Source organism: Mustela nivalis, assembly GCF_964662115.1.
Source record: "Mustela nivalis genome assembly, chromosome: 19".
NCBI lineage: Eukaryota > Metazoa > Chordata > Mammalia > Carnivora > Mustelidae > Mustela > Mustela nivalis.
This window is the reverse complement of record NC_139038.1, coordinates 20,921,441-20,941,636: the sequence shown is the minus strand read 5'-3', so window position 1 is coordinate 20,941,636 and position 20,196 is coordinate 20,921,441. Positions and strand designations below refer to the sequence as shown.

The 20,196-nt window shown below is 48.1% G+C and overlaps 1 protein-coding gene across 4 annotated transcripts in view; it reads right to left on the bottom strand.

Annotated features, from left to right (window-relative positions):
* Nucleotides 1-5,003: 5,003 nt before the first annotated feature.
* Nucleotides 5,004-20,196, bottom strand: part of OTOA (otoancorin) — a 69,785-nt gene continuing 54,592 nt past the window's right edge. For 3 of the 4 annotated variants that reach the window (XM_082714673.1, XM_082714674.1, XM_082714676.1), the window contains 5 exons: nt 13,796-13,938; nt 13,436-13,572; nt 12,797-12,894; nt 8,741-8,936; nt 5,004-5,667 (listed from right to left, as the gene is read on the bottom strand). In XM_082714673.1, coding sequence (XP_082570799.1) covers nt 5,600-5,667; nt 8,741-8,936; nt 12,797-12,894; nt 13,436-13,572; nt 13,796-13,938 — 642 coding nt within the window. In that variant the 3' untranslated portion in view covers nt 5,004-5,599. Of the gene's footprint in view, nt 5,668-8,740; nt 8,937-11,953; nt 12,895-13,435; nt 13,573-13,795; nt 13,939-20,196 lie in introns of those variants that run through there. The other variant, XM_082714675.1, reaches the window with a different exon arrangement.

Here is a 20,196-nt window from a genome sequence, read left to right as displayed (position 1 = left end):
GCAGAAACTTTAAATACTATTTTGCTATTTAATCATCTGTGTGAAGACAGTTTTCAAAAACAGGGTCCCTGCAACCCATCAGAGCCTACGGCGCATCGGAACTGAATTCAGGGTAAAGCTTGGTGCTGGCTGGGGCCCCGTGAAGCCAGGATGTCCATACTCTCCTTGTTACAAAGAAAATAGCACTTTGTGGTCAGCTGTGGGGTTTCATCTGGGGCTTGGGTCCTCTTCCAAGATCGCTGGCTGTTTTCAAACTTGAGATCCTTATGATTATATGACTGAGGTCTCCATTCTTTTGCTGGTGGTCAGCCAGGGATCTCTAAGCTCCAAAGGTCCACACTAGAACCTCTCCACATGGTCCCCTCCAGAGGTTCTCTTATGCTGAGTACCTCTGACTTCAGGAAGGGCCTAGTTCCGTTTAATGGTGCAGCTGGTTAGGTCAGGCCCACCCAGATGATCTCCTTTTGATTAAGCCAAGAGATTAATAAAAATTAGTCACAGAAGTGATAGTGTATCATATCCATAGGTTCTGCCTGTATTCAAGGAGATGAGATTACATAGGGTACATACACCAAGGAGCTTGGGGCCTTCTTAGAATTCTGCCCGACACAGCTTGGTAACTGAACTCTTCTGGAATCAGCTCTTTCCTGTTCAGTCAGTATGATCTGGGGTAAGGTGTATCATCTTCCCATCCACAGTATGGAACCAGCACTGGTGAGGAGAGCATGTGAAAGGCACGGTGTGTGAGTCAGCTTTGGCTGCGGTAACAAATAACCCCAAAATCTCAATGGCTTCCCATAACAAGTATTTATATCTCGCTCCTGAGGATTCAGGTTGGTTATGGATCTGCTGGGTATGGAATCCAGTGGCACTGTTGACATTGAAAGGTGGACCAGAGCAGTGCCTCCCAGTATGACCTGCTGTTTCCCTGCAAGCAAGGTTGGGTTCATGTGTGTTCCATGTTTCCTTATCTACATGTTGCCTCCTACAGAAAAGCAACTACTAACAGGTCAGGCGTAATCATGCGAGCCCATTTAGGATGGTTGTTGGTGAAATCTATCACTTCTGTTCATGTCCCAACAACCAAAGCAAAGCAAGCAGCGTTGAGATGAGTGACAAAGTCACATGGCAAAGGCCCGGATGTACACTCATCAAGAGAATTGGGGATAGTCTTTCAGGCCACCACACAGAAGAGTGTTCCAGAGGGCTTCAGAGACTGAAGGCAATTCCACAGTCTTCTCCTAAGAATGCCCTCCAGTTCCCATCAGCATATGTCTTCTCTGACTTATCAAGGGCCAGGATGGAGGGGAAGACCAGGAAGGTGGCCAAGTTGCAGGTATCTGTCCAAAGGTCAGATCAGCCCATATCCCTTTCAGAAACAATCAGTAACTGAGGCAGTGAAGGCAGAAAAGTATAAAAGGAATCCCCTAGGGTGACTGAAAATCCTAGGGGGTCCCTGGATGCCTGAGATGGATTTATAGAGCAGGTATTTGCTCCAAGACACACTTTGGAGATGTCCTATCTATTCACTATGTGGCCTGGCAATTCTGCAATATTTAATTTTATTTTTATTTTGCTTAAAAAAAAAACATATAATGTGTTCTTTGTTTCAGGGATACAGGTCTTTGAATCATCAGTCTTACACAGTTCACAGCACTCACCATAGTGACTCATCAATGTCCATCACCAGCCACCCCATCCCTCCCTGCCCACCCCCCAGGAACCCTCAGTTTGTTTCCTGAGATTAAGAGTCTCTGATGGTTTGTCTCGTTCTCTGGTTTTATCATTTCATTTTTCCCTCTCTTCCTCTATGACCCTCTGTCTTGTTTCTCAAATTCCTCATATCAGTGAGATCATATGATAATGGTCTTTCTCTGACTTATTTCACTCAGCATAATGCTCTCTAGTTCCATACAAGTCCTTACAAATGGCAAGGTTTTGTTTTTTTGATGGCTGTATAGTAAATTCCTGTGTGTGTGTGTGTATCTCACATCTTCTTTATCCATTCATCTGTTGATGGACATCGAGGTTCTTTCCATAGTTTGGCCATTGTGGACATTGCTGCTATAAACATTCAGGTGCACGTGACCTTCGGATCACTACGTTTGTATCTTTGGGGGTAAATACCCAGTAGTGCGATTGCTGGGTCGTAAGGTAGCTCTATTTTCAACTTTTTGAGGAACCTCCATGCTGTTTTCCAGAGTGGCTGCACCAGCTTGCATTCCCACCAACAGTGTAGGAGGGTTCCCCTTTCTCCGCATCCTCACGAACACCTGTCCTTTCCTGACTTGTTAATTTTAGCCATTCTGACTGGCGTGAGGTGGTATCTCACTGAGGTTTTCATTTTATTTCCTTAATTGATTTTATTTTTACTCTTTAAAAAATTTTTTATACATATATGTTTTCCAGGGAAGCAATATAGATCTTTTTAAAAGACTGTATTTACTTATTTGTCACAGAGAGAGAGAGAGAGAGCAAACACAGGCAGAGGCAGAAAGAGAAGCAGGCTCCTCACTGAGCAAGGAGCCTGATGCAAGACTCGATCCCAGGACCCTGGGATCATGACCTGAACCAAAGGCAGTAGCTTAACCGACTGAGCCACCCGGGCATCCCAATATAGATGTTTTTAAAGGTAAGAATGGGCAGTAAACTTTTAAGGACAGACAACACCGAATACTTAATATTAAGTTCTTTGCCGTGTTGTCACTCTCCATCATGACAGCATTTCCTTAGTAAAGCCAAGTACACAAACACGCACACATACACACACACACCCTCCAAGACATAGCTACCTCTCCTTGGCCATGCAGCCCATCCCCAGCAGCTGTGGTAACTCCATGGGCACCAGGACTCAAGAGAATAATGTAATTCTAGGTCCCACCGGATGGCAAACTGAAGTTACAGGAACCCTTCCAGCCTGCATCAAGCCAGGCTCAGCGTGTGGGGCAGGCCTGAGGGTGGGGGTTCCACGAAAGGATCATGCTGACATGATATTCAAATATTAGACACCTGGTGTGGTGCAGGTCCTGACCAGTCAGGACCACGGCCAGCACACGGTGACCTGCCTAGGAGGGAGTGACCATGAGACCATGATCCCTGCCCCCCCCGCACCAGCGGCGTTGGGGGTGGAGGCGGCTGTAGAAGAGGGAGGCTGGGGGTCCAGCAGCGGGTTGACATTGAAACGGGTTGACATTGAACGGTGAACGGGAGCAGCACCTGCCAGAGTGACCCGCTGCTTCCCTGCATGCAAAGGACTGAGCATCTCAACCTGAGACCTCGAGGGGTCCTGCAGGGCATAAGCTGGATTTGTCTTCCTGCCTGAGGCAACCACCAATTATCTGTGCTGTGAGGCAAGCTGGCCTCCCGCCAGAGGAGGAGGTGAAGGGATTTACAGAATCGCTCTCTGATCTGACTTATTGGAGAAGCTAAAACATACTCATCCAGAAAGTAGCATGGCGCGAGGTAAAAAGTCAAGACACAAACCCTCACTATCCGAGAGGCCTTCGGCTAGTGTTCCACAACCTCTAAGGCTTAGTCCCCTCATCTGGAAAATGGGCATCATAACTGCATCCTCCTGGTAGATCGGTGATGACAACAAAGTGAGCTAACACAGGCTCCCTGCACTGCTCTAAGGTTCCCTTAGAGGAGTGCCTGATGCAGACCTGGCCTTCTGGGAGACAGGACTCGGATCTAAGATTGGACCAGGATCCAGGAATTCAATCAAAACCAAATGATCAGAGGGGAAGGTGAGGTGGAGCGCCCGGGTGGTTGAACCAGTCACACAGCTGACTCCTGATTTCAGCCCAGGTCATGATCTCAGGGTCCTGGGATCGAGCCCCGTGCCTGGCTCCCGGCTCAGCAGAGAGTCTGTCTGCTTGAGGACTCTCTCTCTCTCTCTCTGCCTCTGCCCCTCCCCCTGCTCACGTGCACACTCGCGGCTCTCTCCCCTTCTCTCTGAAATAAATAAATAAATCTTAAAAAACAAAAAAGAAGAAGGGAAGGGAAGGGGAGGCACAGAAGCTCCGAGACGTGGGCAGCGCGAAGACCGACTCAAAGGGAAGCTGTGTTTACTGATGCTCCCCAGGAAAATCCAAGGCCAAAGGAGAAAGTGGGAATACTGAGCAGGATCCGAGGCTGCTTGGACCCGACCGGAACCTGCACAGACCCATTCTCGTGCAACCCCCGTCCCTGATCAGCCAGTCCGGCCCAGCTAAACTGGGCGGCTCGTGCTGTCGGCAACAAGATCAATGATCTGTGACTAAAAAACCACACGAGCTGCCATTTCCCCGCCAGGACAAACGAAGAACCAAGTCAGACCCTATGCAGCACCTGCGGGGCCACACCTTCCATATGCCAGTCTTCTGATGTTCTAGAATAAACTGCACGTGACATCTGAAAGTACACCAGTCCCTACAACACTACCCGTGCTGCTTTTTAAAATCCACCCACCGCTAAAGGAACGCCAGAGATGTTTGGAAACTCGGGCAGGCTTTTTGTCTTATCTGGATGAGACACGTCTACTGTGGACGCGTGATCAGGAAGAGAACGCAGAGCCCGCTGGTGACAGAACCCAAGTGCCCAGGACGCCTAACTTGCAACCAAAGGGAATTCATGAGAAGCAGCTCTGATTGTTGTTTTTGAGGCAGTAGAACACCTGGGGGACTGCCCTCCCCCTCTCCTGAGCCGAAGGCCAAGGGCATCCTGCAGATTTCCAGAAGGAACTCCATCCCTCCCCGCCACCAAAAGGATTGGCCCAGGGGGCTGACTTCGCTCTGCCGGGCAATCATCACATGGGTGACTGACTTACACTGTGTACTTTCTTTTATTTCAACCCATCCCCAAAGCCCAGAGCAACTTAAACCCAGAAGAGCCACCACTTTCGTCCAAAAAAGGAATTTTTTTGAAAGCTTAACTGATAACTCCACGGCCATTCATTCAGCTGACTCCCAAGGAAATGGAAGGCATCTGGAAAATGTATTTAAAAATTGATTTAACGTGGGGCCGTGTTAAATGTTTTAATTTCCAAGCAATGCAAGGGCCACTAAAACATCAATTAGTCCCAGCAAACAGGTAGGAATATTGGCTTCTGTTGAGGGATTCATTTATTTCAGCTCTGCTAAATATCTAAGAAGGAGAAATCCAATGCAGTCTACAGCTCCGAGGGAGGGACATTCAGCCAGAGAAGAATCCAGATCAGGGTCCAGCTAAAATGGTGCCTTTGCCCGCATCCACCACCCCCTGGCATCTCTCTCTCTAGAGGGAAGGCAGTGACTTGTACATAAGGTTCTCATGCTGGTGACAGAAAACACCCTTCCCTCCCCACAGTTTCTCTCTCTCTGAGCTGGAAAGCCTGAGAGCTTGAAACGGGGCAGAGAACAGCTCCATGATGAGAACACAGGCCAGTGTAAGAACTTTTTCTCATCATTTTTAATCATTATTCTTCCTTCCAGTGCCTTTTAAATTTCAAGGCCCTGGGGCCTTCCCTGTCCCAGTGGAGGCTGTGGGTTGGGGTAGTAGGGGTCTCACAGTCTGGAGGGCCTCTGTTTCCACACAGCGGGGCCAGCTGCTCGGGCACTGAAGGGCCATCTGCACGTGCTGCTCACCACACGGTCTTGGGCAGGAGAACCAGCAGACAGCCCAGCCAAGGGCCCCAGGTGGCAGGGCCTCCTAGAAGGAGACAAAAGTCCACACGTCTCAGCAGCCTGCAGAGGGCAAACCCCGAAAGCCCAGCTCCCTGCGTCTCCCTCTGGACCACTCACTTGATCTCCCAGAATGCTGTTGGCTCTTCTTTGAGGCAGGAATAAGGACCTCAAAGCGGGGGGTGGGGGAGATGGGGGGCAAGGTTGGGGGAGTGCAGGCACAGGAACGGCACAGCAGCAGGGTAGTAGAAATTAAATGACATTGTGTGAATCAGTTTGTAGCAAAGCTGCCTTAATCCTAAGAGTCACCTGGGGAGACTGTTAAAAATGCAGATTCCAGGGGGTGCCTGGGTGGTTCCGGTCATGATCTCAGGGTCCTAGCATGGAGCCCACTTTGGGCTCCCTGCTCGGTGGGGAGTCTGCTTCTCCCTCTGCACCCACCCACCCCCCGCCCGGCTCTCACTCTCTCTCTCTCTCCCTCCCTCAAATAAATAAATAAAATCTTAGGGGGGGGAAAATGCGAATCCCAGGATCATCCCCTGGAGACTGTGATTGACCAAGCCTGGGGTGAGGCCCCAGGAATCTGTATTTGAAGGACTCCTCCGAGGTAATCCTGATAATGAAGCAAGTTCAGGAAACCAGATTAAGGGCCTCCCACACAGGAAGTGCCCGTGGGGTGAAGGGAAAGCGAAGGGCATGGAGGGTCGCGCGGGGACACCACTTCCTGACACGGCTGGTTCAAGGGCGGGGACACCACTTCCTGACAGGGCTGGTTCAAGGGAAAACTGGTCCTGTGTCTGCACAGGGGCTTGGGCAATAGTCATTAAAATGACCAAGGCATGCACCCTCTGACCCAGCACTGCCACTTTGAAGATTTTATCCCGCGGATATACTCAAACAGATGCAAATGGTAATTGCTTAATAGAAAAAGAAAAATATGGGGAAAAATTTTTTTAAAAAATAGGGGGAAATGTCCGTCTGTAGACACCTGGTGAAATACTTATGGTCTAGCCAGGAAACCAACAACTGCATGGCTCCCGTGTGCAGAAACAGAACCGCCTCCCACATACACTGTTAGGTGAGATGGGCAAGGTGCAGAACAAAGAGGAAAACAACCATTTAAAAAAGTGCAGAGATAATCTATGGAGGTGCATAGACTATCTCTGGACAAATACACAAGAAGCTGGTAACACGACTTGCCTCTGGAGAAGGGAGGTGACAAGGTGACAAGGGGACAGGGGACAGAGGGAGACCTTTCACTCCATTCCTTTTCAGCCCTTATACATTTTGAATCCTGTGCATTATCTCTTGTGTTATATAATTCACATAAAACACAATAGTTAAAAACAATTTTTAAATGGTGGCACCTGGGTGGCTCCACCGGTTCGGGGTCCAACCCCTGATTTCAGCTCAGGTCATGCTCGTAGGGTGGTGAGATCGAGCTCCGCATCAGGCTCTGCACTGGGCGTGGGGCCTGCTGAAGATGCTCCCTCTTCCCCTCAGCCCATCCCCTCCCCACTGTACCTACCCTCTGCTCTCTCTCCCTAAAAAAATAAAATAAAATAATTAAAAATGTATGCATATAACTTCAATGAAGTTTTGGGTTTTTTAAGATTTTATTTATTATTTATTATTATTTGTCAGAAAGAGAGAGGGAGCAAGGGCTCAAGCAGGGGGAGCAGCAGGCAGAGGGAGAGGCAGGCTCCCTGCTGAACAAGGAACCTGATGCAGGACTCGATCCCAGGACGCTGGGATCATGGCCTGAGCTGAAGGCAGCAGCTTAACCAAGTGACCCACCCAGGTGCCCCTGAAGGCAGATGCTTAACCAACTGAGCCACCTAGGCATCCCACTTCAATGAAAAGTTTTTAAAATAACAGTAAATCAGGTGTGCCTGATTTCAGCCCAGGTCATGACCTCAGGGCATGGGATCGAGCCCTGTGTTGGGCTCCATGCACAGTGGGGAGTCTGCTTGGGATTCTCTCTCCCTCTCCCTTGGTCCCTCTCCCCTGCCACACTCAAATAAATAAGTAAACCTTAAAAAGAAAAAAAAAAAAACAATCGTAGTAAATGGAAGGTCATGGCTCCTGCTTAAAATGCCACCTCAAGCCATTTGTGGCTGCAGAAATTGGGGATCCCCCAGTTCTCCATCACCAAGGGAAGGCTGGGGCAGACAGGGAGATATTCACGTCAGAAAAAGGTAGAGTGGAGGTTTGGAGGACCCAGGTCTTTTTGCTCACTGGCTATTTGCTCGAGATGCTCTCTCTACCTGGGATATATTCTCCTCAGCGTGGGCTGCGATTCAGACATTACGTCTTTGGGAAGTTTCCATGCCCACTGGCTAATCCCCCCAAGCCTATGTCAGCTGTCTCACCCCTGTGGTTCCCTGTCACAGAACCTGTCATAGTGCCTCACGACCGCCATTCTATGAACGCCTTCCCACCCCCGCTTGCTCGATGGAGGGCTCAGTGAGCATTGAGGACACACGTGGCTTGGTCACTGCTGTCTCCCCAGAATCCAACAACGTGCCTCATCCAGAAATGGTGCTCACTAAAGACAGAAGGTGACAGAGTGGGGAGGAAGAGAGGACCAAGCCCCTTATCCTAGCCCAGCCCTAGTCACCACCCCCTACCTCTGCCTCCTTCCTTCCCGGTCTGCCCAGATGTGAAATCCCCTTGTTCGTGTACAAGACAGCCTTACCTGCCTTGCTCATCTCTGTGTTCCCGGCTCCGGCTGCACACCGGACCCACAGGAGGTGCCCAAGATATACTGGTTGAATTGATTAATTAGTACTGGTCAGTGAGAAGGAGGTAGGATGCAGGGCAACTGCTGAAATGCATTTCGTCCTGAGAGATCCTGATTCAGCGAGTTGGGGGTGGGGGTCCCCGAAACCGGCTGTTTCACAAGTTCCCCCGGGGGACCTGAGAGTCGTGTACGCGCACTTGGGGGGGGACTTTGGATTTTCCTCGGAATGCACTTTCTGAAAAATGTGAGTCCCCACTCTGAATCTTAGGAACCTCCGGCCCCACGCCGGGCAGGGGGGTACTAAGGGACAAGGAAGCGGTGTAGGGGTAGGGGCACCAGCAGAGGGTTTTCCGCTCACCGGGAGGAGGACTGGAGGAGGGGGTCCGGGCGGGACTGGCGCTCGGGGGCGTGTCCAGCCAGGCGCGAGGGTTGGCGCCATCTAGCGCTCGCTGGAGGCTGTGCAGCTGCAGCATGCTGAGCCGCCGGCGCTGGGCTGGGGTCACGGCCGCGGCGTTCTCCGGGCCCAGCGCGGCGAGCTGCTCCACGGACAGCTCCTGCAGCGGACAGAGGGCACAGCGTCCTCAGAAGTGCCCCTCCGCGGCCTTCCCAAACCTTGGTCCTCCGCCCGGGGCCCGCACAACTTTGCCATACCCGTGTACCATTTGTGCTCTGGAGATTTTCCCTTAAAATCACATGGTTCTTTCCACTACTCGAACACATTTCGTTCTTAAAAGGAAAATTTTAGGTGGAAATTTCCCAAAATGGAAGACCGGAGTGACTTGCCATCAGTAACCATTAACAATAGGCCAAAAGAAATGAACATTATTGAATTCGAGCTAGCTGTGTTGGCCAACGATGTCTGAGCCCAAGGTCTCTTAAAAATTAGTCAAGAAGTTGGGGTGCCTGGGTGCTCAGTGGGTTAAAGCCTCTGTTTTCCGCTCAGATCATGGTCCCAGGGTCTTGGGATCGAGCTCCACATTGGGCTCTCTGCTCAGCAGGGAGCCTGCTTCTCTCTCTGTGGCCTCTCTTGCCTGCTTGTGACCTCTGTCAAATAAATAAATAAGATCTTTTAAAAAAAAATTTTTTATAATCAAGAAGAGGAGATTTGAAGTGTTATAAGGGTTAAAGACATTTTAGCTCCAACCTGAGACCTTCCTCCTTGAAGTAATCAGCATTAAAGGAGAGTTGAAAAGAAAGTCATGATTTTCTCACTGTGTGACTTAATGTTGTTTAATTCAGTACAAGGTACTTCCCTGATGCTTCAAGTCCCCACCGGAGAAATACTGACATAGAGGAGAAGATATAAGCCTAAAGGCCAAAGGTTTAAATCTGTGCCCCAGTTCTGCCACATACTAGCTGTGTGACCTCAAGAAGATTTCACAGCCTCTCTGGGCTTTTGGACTAGACGCGGGATGGCGCAGAGAGCTCCTCTCCTGGGTGGATCCTGATCCTCTGGTGTGACTGCCTGCAGAACATGGGGAAGGGGGGTGGGGGGTGAGTCCTGCCAGGGCTCAGTGGAGGAAAGGTGTGATAATCTATTAGTGACATCTGTCATGGTCACTAGAAGTAGAGTCAGAGTTCACTGCGTCTTCGATGCTCCTGAACAAGACATTTACTGAAGCTGCTTCTAGCTCAGAGGACTTGGTGGCTAGTTCCAGTGGGTCTGGAATGAGACGGGATGGCAGAGATGGCAGGATTCCGAATTTGTAGAGAGGCGTCTAAAGTCATGCTGTTTATTTTCTAAGGGCCCCAAAGATTCTGGGAAGTGGGCTATGCCCCTTCACCCACTCCTCTTTCCTCCTTTACTCTTCTTCTTCCCTGTCTACGGAGATGCCTCCCTGGAACCGTGTCATTCCTCTGCCTAGAATTCTTCCCTGCCCCCCACTTCCAGGACACAGTTCCAGTTCCTAAATATGGCAGTGGGCCCTCATACTTTGGGCCAAGCCCACCTGTCCAGCTGCCTCCCCCGGACACTCTTCACTGCAGGAGAATGAGCATCCATGTTCGTAGACCCCAGGCGGCAGCATCTTTGCTGTGCCCTTTCTCCTGCCTGGAACACTTTTCCTCCCTGCGACCTAGCTAACCTGTCATGCAAGGTCAGCATCACCTCTTCCCTCTCTCTCTCTCTCTCTCTCTCTCACACACACACACACACACACACACAGGTACACTTCTGGCTTACAACTTCCATCTTCCATTAACATGAGTCTGTATTCTACAAATTGCCTGTTTTTCCAATGCAACTGCCTTGCAACTAGATGGAACCTCTAAGCCTATTGCACTGTGCTTTAAAAAAATAAATTCACGCACGCCTGGGCGGCTCAGTGGGTTAAGCCTCTGCCTGCAGCTAAGGTCACAATCTCAGGGTCCTGGGCTCCACATAGGGCTCTCTGCTTGATGGGGAGCCTGCTTCCCCCTCTCTCTCTCCCTCTGCCTGCCTCTCTGCCTACTTGTGATCTCTGTCGAAAAAATAAATAAATAAAAATCTTTTAAAAATAAAATTAAAATAAATTTTTAAAAAATTCGAAGTGGGGGCGCCTGGATGGCTTGGTGGGTAAGCCGCTGCCTTCGGCTCAGGTCATGATCTCAGGGTCCTGGGATCGAGTCCCGCATCGGGCTCTCTGCTCAGCAGGAGCCTGCTTCCTCCTCTCTCTCTCTGCCTGCCTCTCTGCCTACTTGTGATCTCTCTCTGTCAAATAAATAAATAAAATCTTTAAAAAAAAAAAATTCGAAGTGGTCACCAACATTTAATTATTAGCAGGTTTCATAGGAAAATGGAGAGCTCTGTAATCTTACATAAAATAATAGTAAAAAAATAAAAGGAAGATCCAGCAATATTGAGCCCACATTGCCACCCTGCTTGGGTGTGCTGGAGATAAGCAGCAGCTTCCACACTTGGTCAGGGCTCAGCTTATTCACCTCAGGTTCTGCTGTCTCGTGTTACTCCTCAACTACAGGCACGAGGTTATACACCTTCACCAGTGCGTCCCCAGGTACACCTAGGAGTTTCTGAGAAAGACAAATCCCCAAACAAGGAAACCACCACAGAGTGCTCCAAACAAGACAGGGGGAAAGTGCTTGGCAACATGCCAGCATCCAGAACCAAGCTTCCGCTGTTCTTGCAGAAACCCCCCGTGGGGAGGTCCTGCAGCCTTCAGGACTACTGTTTATTTCTCCCCCAAACAGCTATTTCACCTGCTCTGTGCTGGAAACTGTCCTGTGTTGTGAAGTCATTCGAGGTCGACTATTGGTCTTGAAATGAACCAGGGATGTGGCATCATAGGAGTCTGTCCGACCTCATTTGTGTGTCTTCCACAGTTGTGGTGGATAGAATTTATTTCCAAGTTGCCCAGCAAGCGAGAACACCAGGGCCACTCCTCATCAGAGCAGGCTGTCCCCACTAAACACTCCCCGAAGCTTGTATGGGGCCCCAGAGACAGCAAGCCCCAAAGACCACCCTGCTTCCCTAACCTCAGTGGATCTAATGCCTCCTCCTCAATTTCTTCCATAGTCGTTTCTCACCTGTCCTGTTGAGGTTTTCTCAATGCTTTTCTTTAAATCAACTAGAATATTTTTACTTCAATTTTTTTAAAAGATTTTATTTATTTATTTGACAGACAGTTCACAAGTAGGCAGAGAGGCAGGCAGAGAGAGAGGAGGAAGCAGGCTCCCCGCTGAGCAGAGAGCCCGATGCGATGCGGGGCTTGATCCCAGGACCCTGGGATCATGACCTGAGCCAAAGGCAGAGGCTTCAACCCACTGAGCAACCCAGGTGCCCCTACTTCAATTTATTTAAAAAGGAAATGTTATACAGGTCCATAATCCCTGATCAGCCATTCTGAAGTCCAAAAAAAAAAGCTTAAAATTGAATGTTTTTCCCAAAGTTGAAAACAAACTTATTTGCCTGCAAAACCTTGAAATGATATAAGGCCATTTGTAGTCTCTATTTAGTTCAATTAGTGTGGCATCATTGACTTCTTCATAGAAATATTAATGTATAATGTGCTTCCCCAGACCCTGCTGGGGGTGTTAAATTACATACAGGAGATTCACAGAGTGATCTTTTTAAAATCTGGAAAATTCTGAATTCTGAAATGTATTTGTCCCCAAGGGTTTTAGACAAAGAAATATGAGACTGTCATACCATCATAAATAGAAAATCAATACCTTGCTATAAAGAGAGGACAACCATAAAAATAAATACAAATTAAAACATAAAAATTTAAGGGGAAAAAAAAGTTTTTAAACCAAAAATTATCTTGTGACCCATTCATTGTTGGCATGCCTCTCTCTTCTGGCCCTATCAGCAGAAATCTGTTTGCAAACCCCTAGAATCCAAGGCCTGCCATCTGTTCCCCAATGTGATCGGAAATGGGGTCAAGCTCCTATTCTCCTTGAAGAACCAAGTACCTACTTTGAATATCTCATCAGGAAGGCATTTGATTGCTGATGGCTGGAAATACGGCATCAAATCCTTGTCCAGCATCTGGAGCTCTTCCTTAGTTAATCCAGCTGGGGAGAAAAAGGAATCACGAGGGTTTAGATCAAGCCATCGGAACCCCACTTGTTTTATTAATGGTGCTGCATAATGTGCAGATCTGTGTGTTCTAGGCAAGCGTTATTCCTTACAAAAAGCCTTGAAAATCACACCAGAGAATCAACTTCCTTAATCAACTCCTGATTAAAAAAAAATAATAATAAATGTGGGTCGCATTAGAACTGATTGGTCTCCTCCAACGAAAAGTACGCCCAGAAGGACCTTCACTTTATGCAATTTCAAATTGTGTATAAAACTATTTAGAAGTCAGTTAAATCACATCCTAAACCACTTGAGTGTGCGCAAGAACCCCCGAGAGAGCTTGCTGAAAGAGATTTGTGGAGCTCCCCATCTGCAGCCTCAAGTCACAAATCTAGATTCGGCTGTAACTTTAGAGATGTTCACTACATACAGCCAAGCATTCTTTTATGGTTATTATTATTTTTTGTTTTGTTTTGTTTTTTTGCTTTTGTCCCCAGATTTCAGGTTGGAAAGGGAGAGGAGGTATGCTCTCACCTGCCATTGTCCCGAGCTCCTGCAGGACAGAGCTGGACCACTCGGTGGGATCCCCAAATACAACTTCTGCCTTCCTCTTAAACTCGGCCAAGACGTGGGTGCTGCAGAGCAGGGTCCCGATTCTGGCCACCACCGCCCTGGTTAAGAGGGAAGGGTACAGAGTGAGCCTGGGAGGCTCTCCAGACACGACGGGTTGTGCAGAAGGTAGGTCAGCTCAGCATCCAGAACGGATCCAGCTGATTCTACTCTTTATCTTAACCCAGAAAGGTGGCAAAACATCAGGAAGGAAAAGACATCTTGCTAAATGAATGGACTGGCCAATCAACCATTTACCATTTTGACCACTACTGAGTTGGTTACCTGAATTCCGAGATCTTTATGAGTGAGATTTCGGTGGCGTTCATAGCACACAGGGTTGTACCAAGTCCTAGTAGATGGAAGCTCTTCAGATCCTGGATACTGTAGCCTGAATCCTCCAGGAATCCTTGCAGGATGGATCTAGCCTAGAACAATAAGGGAGAGTAACAGAGGAACTATCCAGGGATGATGAAAACCCTAAGGCTTGAGAGGATAATTGAGCTATAGCCAGAGTCTACCAACCAATCCCCCATTTTCTACTCTGCACGCACCCCCCCCCATTCCAAACTATCCTAGCCCCTGCCTCCGTGTTCATGTCCCTAAGGTGCTGCTTCTCGTGAGTATGTCTCCTCATCCAGAGAGGAGTGTTTCGGCAGTGAAACTCTCATACCTTCCACCAGCACTAAAGGAACCGTATCCCATGTCTATGTCGCTAGCATACGTTCTTCAGTCACTCATGACCTTCAGATAGTTTGCTCATTTAAGTTCTCCCGCATCAGGATCCAAATTGTTTCAGCATGTTTTCAGAACTTTTTATTTTATTTATTTATTTGACAGAGAGAGAGAGAGAGAGAGAGAGAGAGAATGCCAGAGAGCACAAGGAGGACAGAGGGAGACAGCAGAAGGAGCAGGAGAAGTAGTCTCTCCCTCTGAGTAGGGAACCCAGTGCAGGACTTGATCCTAGGACCCTAGGATCATAACCTGAGCCCCCCAGGCACCGTAAGTTTTCAGAACTTTCTGACAAAACCTTTTAATAGCTCGCTTTTTTGCCTTTGCTCAAATCAATCCCTCCATCTGAAATGTGTTTCCTGCCTTCCCAACTGTCAAAATCCAACCATCTTTTTATTGGGGGGTGGGGGTTCCGAGTCAAATGTCACCTTCTTCCTGGTCTTCCCTGATGAGCTCAGCCCCAGTGAATTTTCCTTTCTGTAAAGTCTTACATTGATAGACTTATCCTTCTCTCTTCAATTTCAGAGAATAGTATCACAAATCCTTTGGTATTGAAAACCACCAAGGGATTTAATCAGTCAGCTTTAATTTAAGGGGGTTGTTGGGGTAGGGTCCCTGAAATTCTTGCACAGTAGCCATTCATTGCTCATGACTTTCCCTGGAGAGTTTCCCTTCCCACACTCTTCCTTCATGTGGTCCAGGTGGAGCTAACTGCCTTCTGAGTTCCAGGGGTGATGCTATGTTTGGCCCAGTCCTGACTAGTCTGAAGTCATCTCTTGGCCTGGCTGCCATGATTTGCTCTAGATTGGGCCTGGGATCCAGTCCAAACCAACATGGACTTTGGATGGAATGATTAAGGATGTCCTCATTGGTACAGGGGAATAAGACAGTCTTCATTCTCTGGAAGGACAACATTCTTTACTGTGGACTGGACCTTGGAAGCATAAACACCTAGATCTGCTAAAATTCACCATATGGAAAGAGCCTGCCTCTGACTGAAGCCAGCACAAAGGAAAGCAGGATCAAAAAAAATGGTGAGAGACAGGGGCGCCTGGGTGGCTCAGTGGGTTAAGCCACTGCCTTCGGCTCAGGTCATGATCTCAGGGTCCTGGGATCGAGTCCCGCATCAGGCTCTCTGCTCCACAGGGAGCCTGCTTCCTCCTCTCTCTCTCTGCCTGCCTCTCTGCCTACATGTAATCTCTCTCTGTCAAATTAAAAAAAAAAAAAAAATGGTGAGAGACAGATCCTTGACCACAGTGACGAAGACTCTGGATCCAACCATACCTGAACTCTACACGTGAACTTTGCAGTTACAGGAGCCAATAAATTTCTTTGCCTGGTCCAGCCACTTTGAGTTGGTTTTTCTGCCACTTGGAACGCAATGAACCCTGATTCATTGGACCTACCGATGTTGGACCTGAGGAAGGATTCAAGTCAATCCTTCAGAGATGAGCTGTGGACTAAAGTCTGCATCCCTCAGTGCTCATAGTGGCAAGTCCAACAATCCGTGCTCCCCAAATGCTTCCCAAAGCTGGGAAGGAGTCATCCAAAGACAAACATCTGAACTGGAAGGAGGGTCACAAGGATACAGTGCGCCTTCCCATCTCCTCTTACCATCGGTTCATCCGATCACACGGTTAGAACCATTACAGTGCTGAGAAAGTGGTGGCAAAGATTGCGAAATGCTGCGCTGATTTTCCGTTTTTCATCCATTGCCTTCCCGTCCCCCAGGTCTGTCGAAATGCTATCGCTCCAGAGAAGACTGCCTGATTCCCGGACTTCAGACAGCCTCCCTCCTTAGTTCTATGAACACTCTGTCCGTTTTCTGTTATCAATTATCACAGTTTTAAAACATTTTTCACTGTTCTCCCTTTTTTGGTCTTGTATCACCAAGGAGAATCCCCAGAGACCCACAACATACCCAGCAGGTTCACCATCGTATCCCTACCACTTGGCACGAAGGCTGGCACACAGTTCAGTCCAATTAGGACTTTAAAAATATTTATTTATTTATCTGACAGAGAGAGAGAGAGAGATCACAAGTAGACAGAGAGACAGGCAGAGATAAAGAGGGAGCAGGCTCCCCGCTGAGCAGAGAGCCCGATGCAGGGCTCGATCCCAGGACCCTGAGATCATGACCTGAGCCGAAGGCAGAGGCTTAACCCACTGAGCCACCCAGGCGCCCCCCGATAAGGACTTTTTAAATGAATGAGTGAATTTCTGAGTCAGTGATCTGAAGCAGTTGTAGGCAATATATATGCTCTTTTGAAATAGCATCAGACTGCTGCTTTCCCAGGATGGATTGGCTTCAGGGAGATTTCCTGGTTCTGCAAATCAGACTGATCAGTGTCTTTACCAAATTGCTCTCAGTGATTACAAAACTCGCAGGCTCCACAGGGGAGTTTCAGTAATACCACACTCAGAGTTCAAGGTGTCCGAATGGGAGTGTACATCCAAAATAATAATACCTGATATTTACTGACTTTTTGCACGGACCAGCACTCATCTAGCCTTCACAACTACCCTGTGAAATATTTTTTTTAACTTTGTTTTTTTGGTCAGGGAGAAAGAGAGAGGGAGCAGAAGGATGGGGAGCAGCAGCAGAGGGAGAAGCAGGCTCCCCGCTGAGCAAGGAGCCCAATGAGGCAATGTGGGGCTAGATCGCAGGACCTGAGCCAAAGACAAACGCTTACCCGACTGAGCCACCTGGGCGTCCCAACCCTGCGAAGCATTATATTATTCTCGTTCTCACGGATGAGGAAGCTGAGGCCCAGAGAGGTAAAGTAAGCCTCTGCTACTCAGCTGGCAAATGACTGTGCTAGGATGAAAACCCAGGCGTTCCGACTCCAGAGCCTGTGCACTTAGACAGCGAAGACGTTTGGGTATGAAGAGAAGAAAGAGAGAGATTGGAGGTCGCTTTTGAACTTTTCCTATTAAGGCTTCACAATCAGGTTTCACTAGTTGGTTCATAACAATCCGTGCTCCCTGACCATCAGGCATGCCCATTTTAAAATGAAAGTGCGAAAATACAATTCAAATAAAATTACTTTGAAGATGTGGTATTAAATTGTCCTTGCCACTGAAACCTGGAAAATGCAAGCTCAGCCTGCAAGGTGATAAGCCAAAATATATTTACTCGAATGACTGGACCAGTGTATCTGTAATGATTCCAAGACAATTAATACTAACACTTTTAGGCAATATTAACCCTCTGGAAAATGAATAGCTGTAAGATTTCAATCTCTCTGTTCATCCCTCTGGCTTCTCTAATAGTTTTTTCTCCCCTTATATTGGTTTTTAAACTGAACTCTGTTAATGTGGTTCCACCAGGTCTGACTATTAATCTAGAAACATGCATTTAAGGGTTTGATTGGGAGCGAAAGTTGAGGAAGTGACTGCAAATGATCTATGCAAATGTTAGGTTTTCATATCCTCTTCAAACATATTGATAAATCTCACTGGCATCCATGGGAATTAAAATTGTTGCAAAGGGAGAGAGGGAGCTCTGGTTCCTGTGCTGGATATATTTTTTCCGTTTTCTCCCAGACTGTGACTAGAAGGATTTTAATATCCGAAGGGTGACAGGGCACTTCTCAAACAGTCAAGATCCGTCATTATCGAATGTCAGGAGGGCATGAACCTCAGATTGCTGAGTTCAGACCATCTACCCCAAACGAGGCGAGACACCAGAGAGAGGAAATGTGGTGGTGATTGTGACGATGATGATGGCATCAGCCACCACCACAATGAAAACACTTACTTTTCACTGAATACTTATGTGCCAGGCATTGTTCAAAACGTTTCACGTGTATGGACTCTAGCGATCCTCATGGCCAGGGTTCTCCATGCTGCCAGGCGGTGGGTACAATTCACATCGTGCTGTGTTTGAATGGTGCCACTCAGAGTTAGGGGACCTGGCAATCCCGACTCTGAAAACCTCATGTGACCAGGGGACGTGCATCGGTTTTGCCTGCCCAGCACCCGTCCCGCCGTTGTTTGAGAACACCATGCTCTTCTTTGGGCGAACCGTCCTGTATTTGTTTCCCCTTGCTGCTGTGACAAGTGAAACCACCGTAAATTCGGTGGCTTAACACAACACAGATTTATTCCCTTACAGTTTTAGAAGGTCCTGAGTCCTAAAATGGATCGGCAGGGTGCCCCTGCTCCTTCTGGAGGCTCTAGAGAGGATTTATCTCCTCGATTTTTCTAGCTTCCAGAGGCTGCCTGGGGCCACATCTTCCATCTTCAGAATCAGCAGCCTAGTGCCTTCGACTCTTTCTCAGTGTCCTTCTGCTTCTCTTGTCACATGGCCACCTGTCTCCTTCTCCTGAGGACCCCTGTGATTACGCAGGACTCATGAGAGAACCGTCCCATCTCAAGAGGCTTACATTAATCAGATCTGTAAAATCCCTTTGCCACATAAGGAAACATCTTCAAAGCCCGCAGGGATTGGGGCACGGACGTCTTTTGGGGCCTTAAGCAGCCTCCCCACCTCCCAATTCCCCACTGTCAGTTCATAGGGTCATGCTGAGATGGACCCCACTCCCTCACGCACGCCTGGCCAGCCGACGTAGTCTACTCCTGACCACAGTCACTGCTGGGGGTGGTAATGGCATAAATGGAGTCAACGCTGGGACTTTTTCAAAAATGCACACAAGAGGGACACTTTTTTTTTTTTTTTTTTATGAGGATGCGGATGAGATAATATGTAAAGCCAGTGTTGAAAATGGCCACCGAGGGAGGGCTGCCTGACCCGGAAGACACCGTGGAGCAGCCAAGACCCTCCTTTCTAGCAATATGGCGGGTTAACATCCCTCCCAGTCGAAAGAAACAATTAAATTCTGGAAAGAACTTCTTTAACGCAGGAGGGATTAACTGACACGGAAACCAATCTCCTAAGCAATGAGAATTCAGAACAACATCTATGAAACGATGATATTCAGACACTGGAAAATGGAGAACACAGGACTATGATCCTGACAGTGGGAACATAAATAAGGAGGGCCTGAAAATTGCCCCTGCTTCCTGCCCAGAAGCACTTTTCAGGCCAGGGAGCAGGAAACGGCACCCAAACAAACCCAGGGGTCCAGCCGAGCTGAGAACATAGAGACCCAAGGTCAGAGAGGCCAGGGCACCTGTAATCTGTGGGGGAAAGTACTGGAGAGTAAGAAACTTCAGAGAAAGAGAACAACAGAAGAGAAACTTGGCAGAAGAGAGAGAGAGGTCTTTCCCTCTCTGGCTGAGCACTGATCTCTCTACCCAGACCAAGAGGGAAATCCACATTAAGTATCAGGAAGGAGGGCGCCTGGGTGGCTCAGTGGATTAAGCCGCTGCCTTCGGCTCAGGTCATGATCCCAGAGTCCTGGGATCGAGTCCCGCATCGGGCTCTCTGCTCAGCAGGGAGCCTGCTTCCCCTCTCTCTCTCTGCCTGCCTCTCTGCCTGCTTGTGATTTCTCTCTCTGACAAATAAATAAATAAATAAATAAATCAAATCTTTAAAAAAAAAAAAAAAAAGTATCAGGAAGGAGCTTCAGAAAGCGAGAGGCTGAACAATTCTCAGAGCCCGTATGGAGTTGGAGAGAGAACATGTGCCCACCAGCCAGAACAGAGGGGTCCTACCTCTCTGCCTACTTGTGATCTCGGTCAAATAAATAAAATCTTAAAAAAAAAAAAATTAAGACTGATGAATCACTGACCTCTACCTCTGAAACCAGTAATACATTATATGTTAATTAATTGAATTTATTTATTTTTCAAGATTTATTTATTCTTTGGAGAGAGAGAGAGGGAGGGTTAGAGCAGAGGCAAAGGGAGAAGCAGGTTCCCCACGGAGCATGGAGACCAATGTGGGACTGGATCCCAGGACCCTGGGATCAAGACCTGAGCTGAAGGCAGACATTTAACCAACTGAGCCACCCAGGCATCCCTAATTAATTGAATTTAAATTTTAAAAA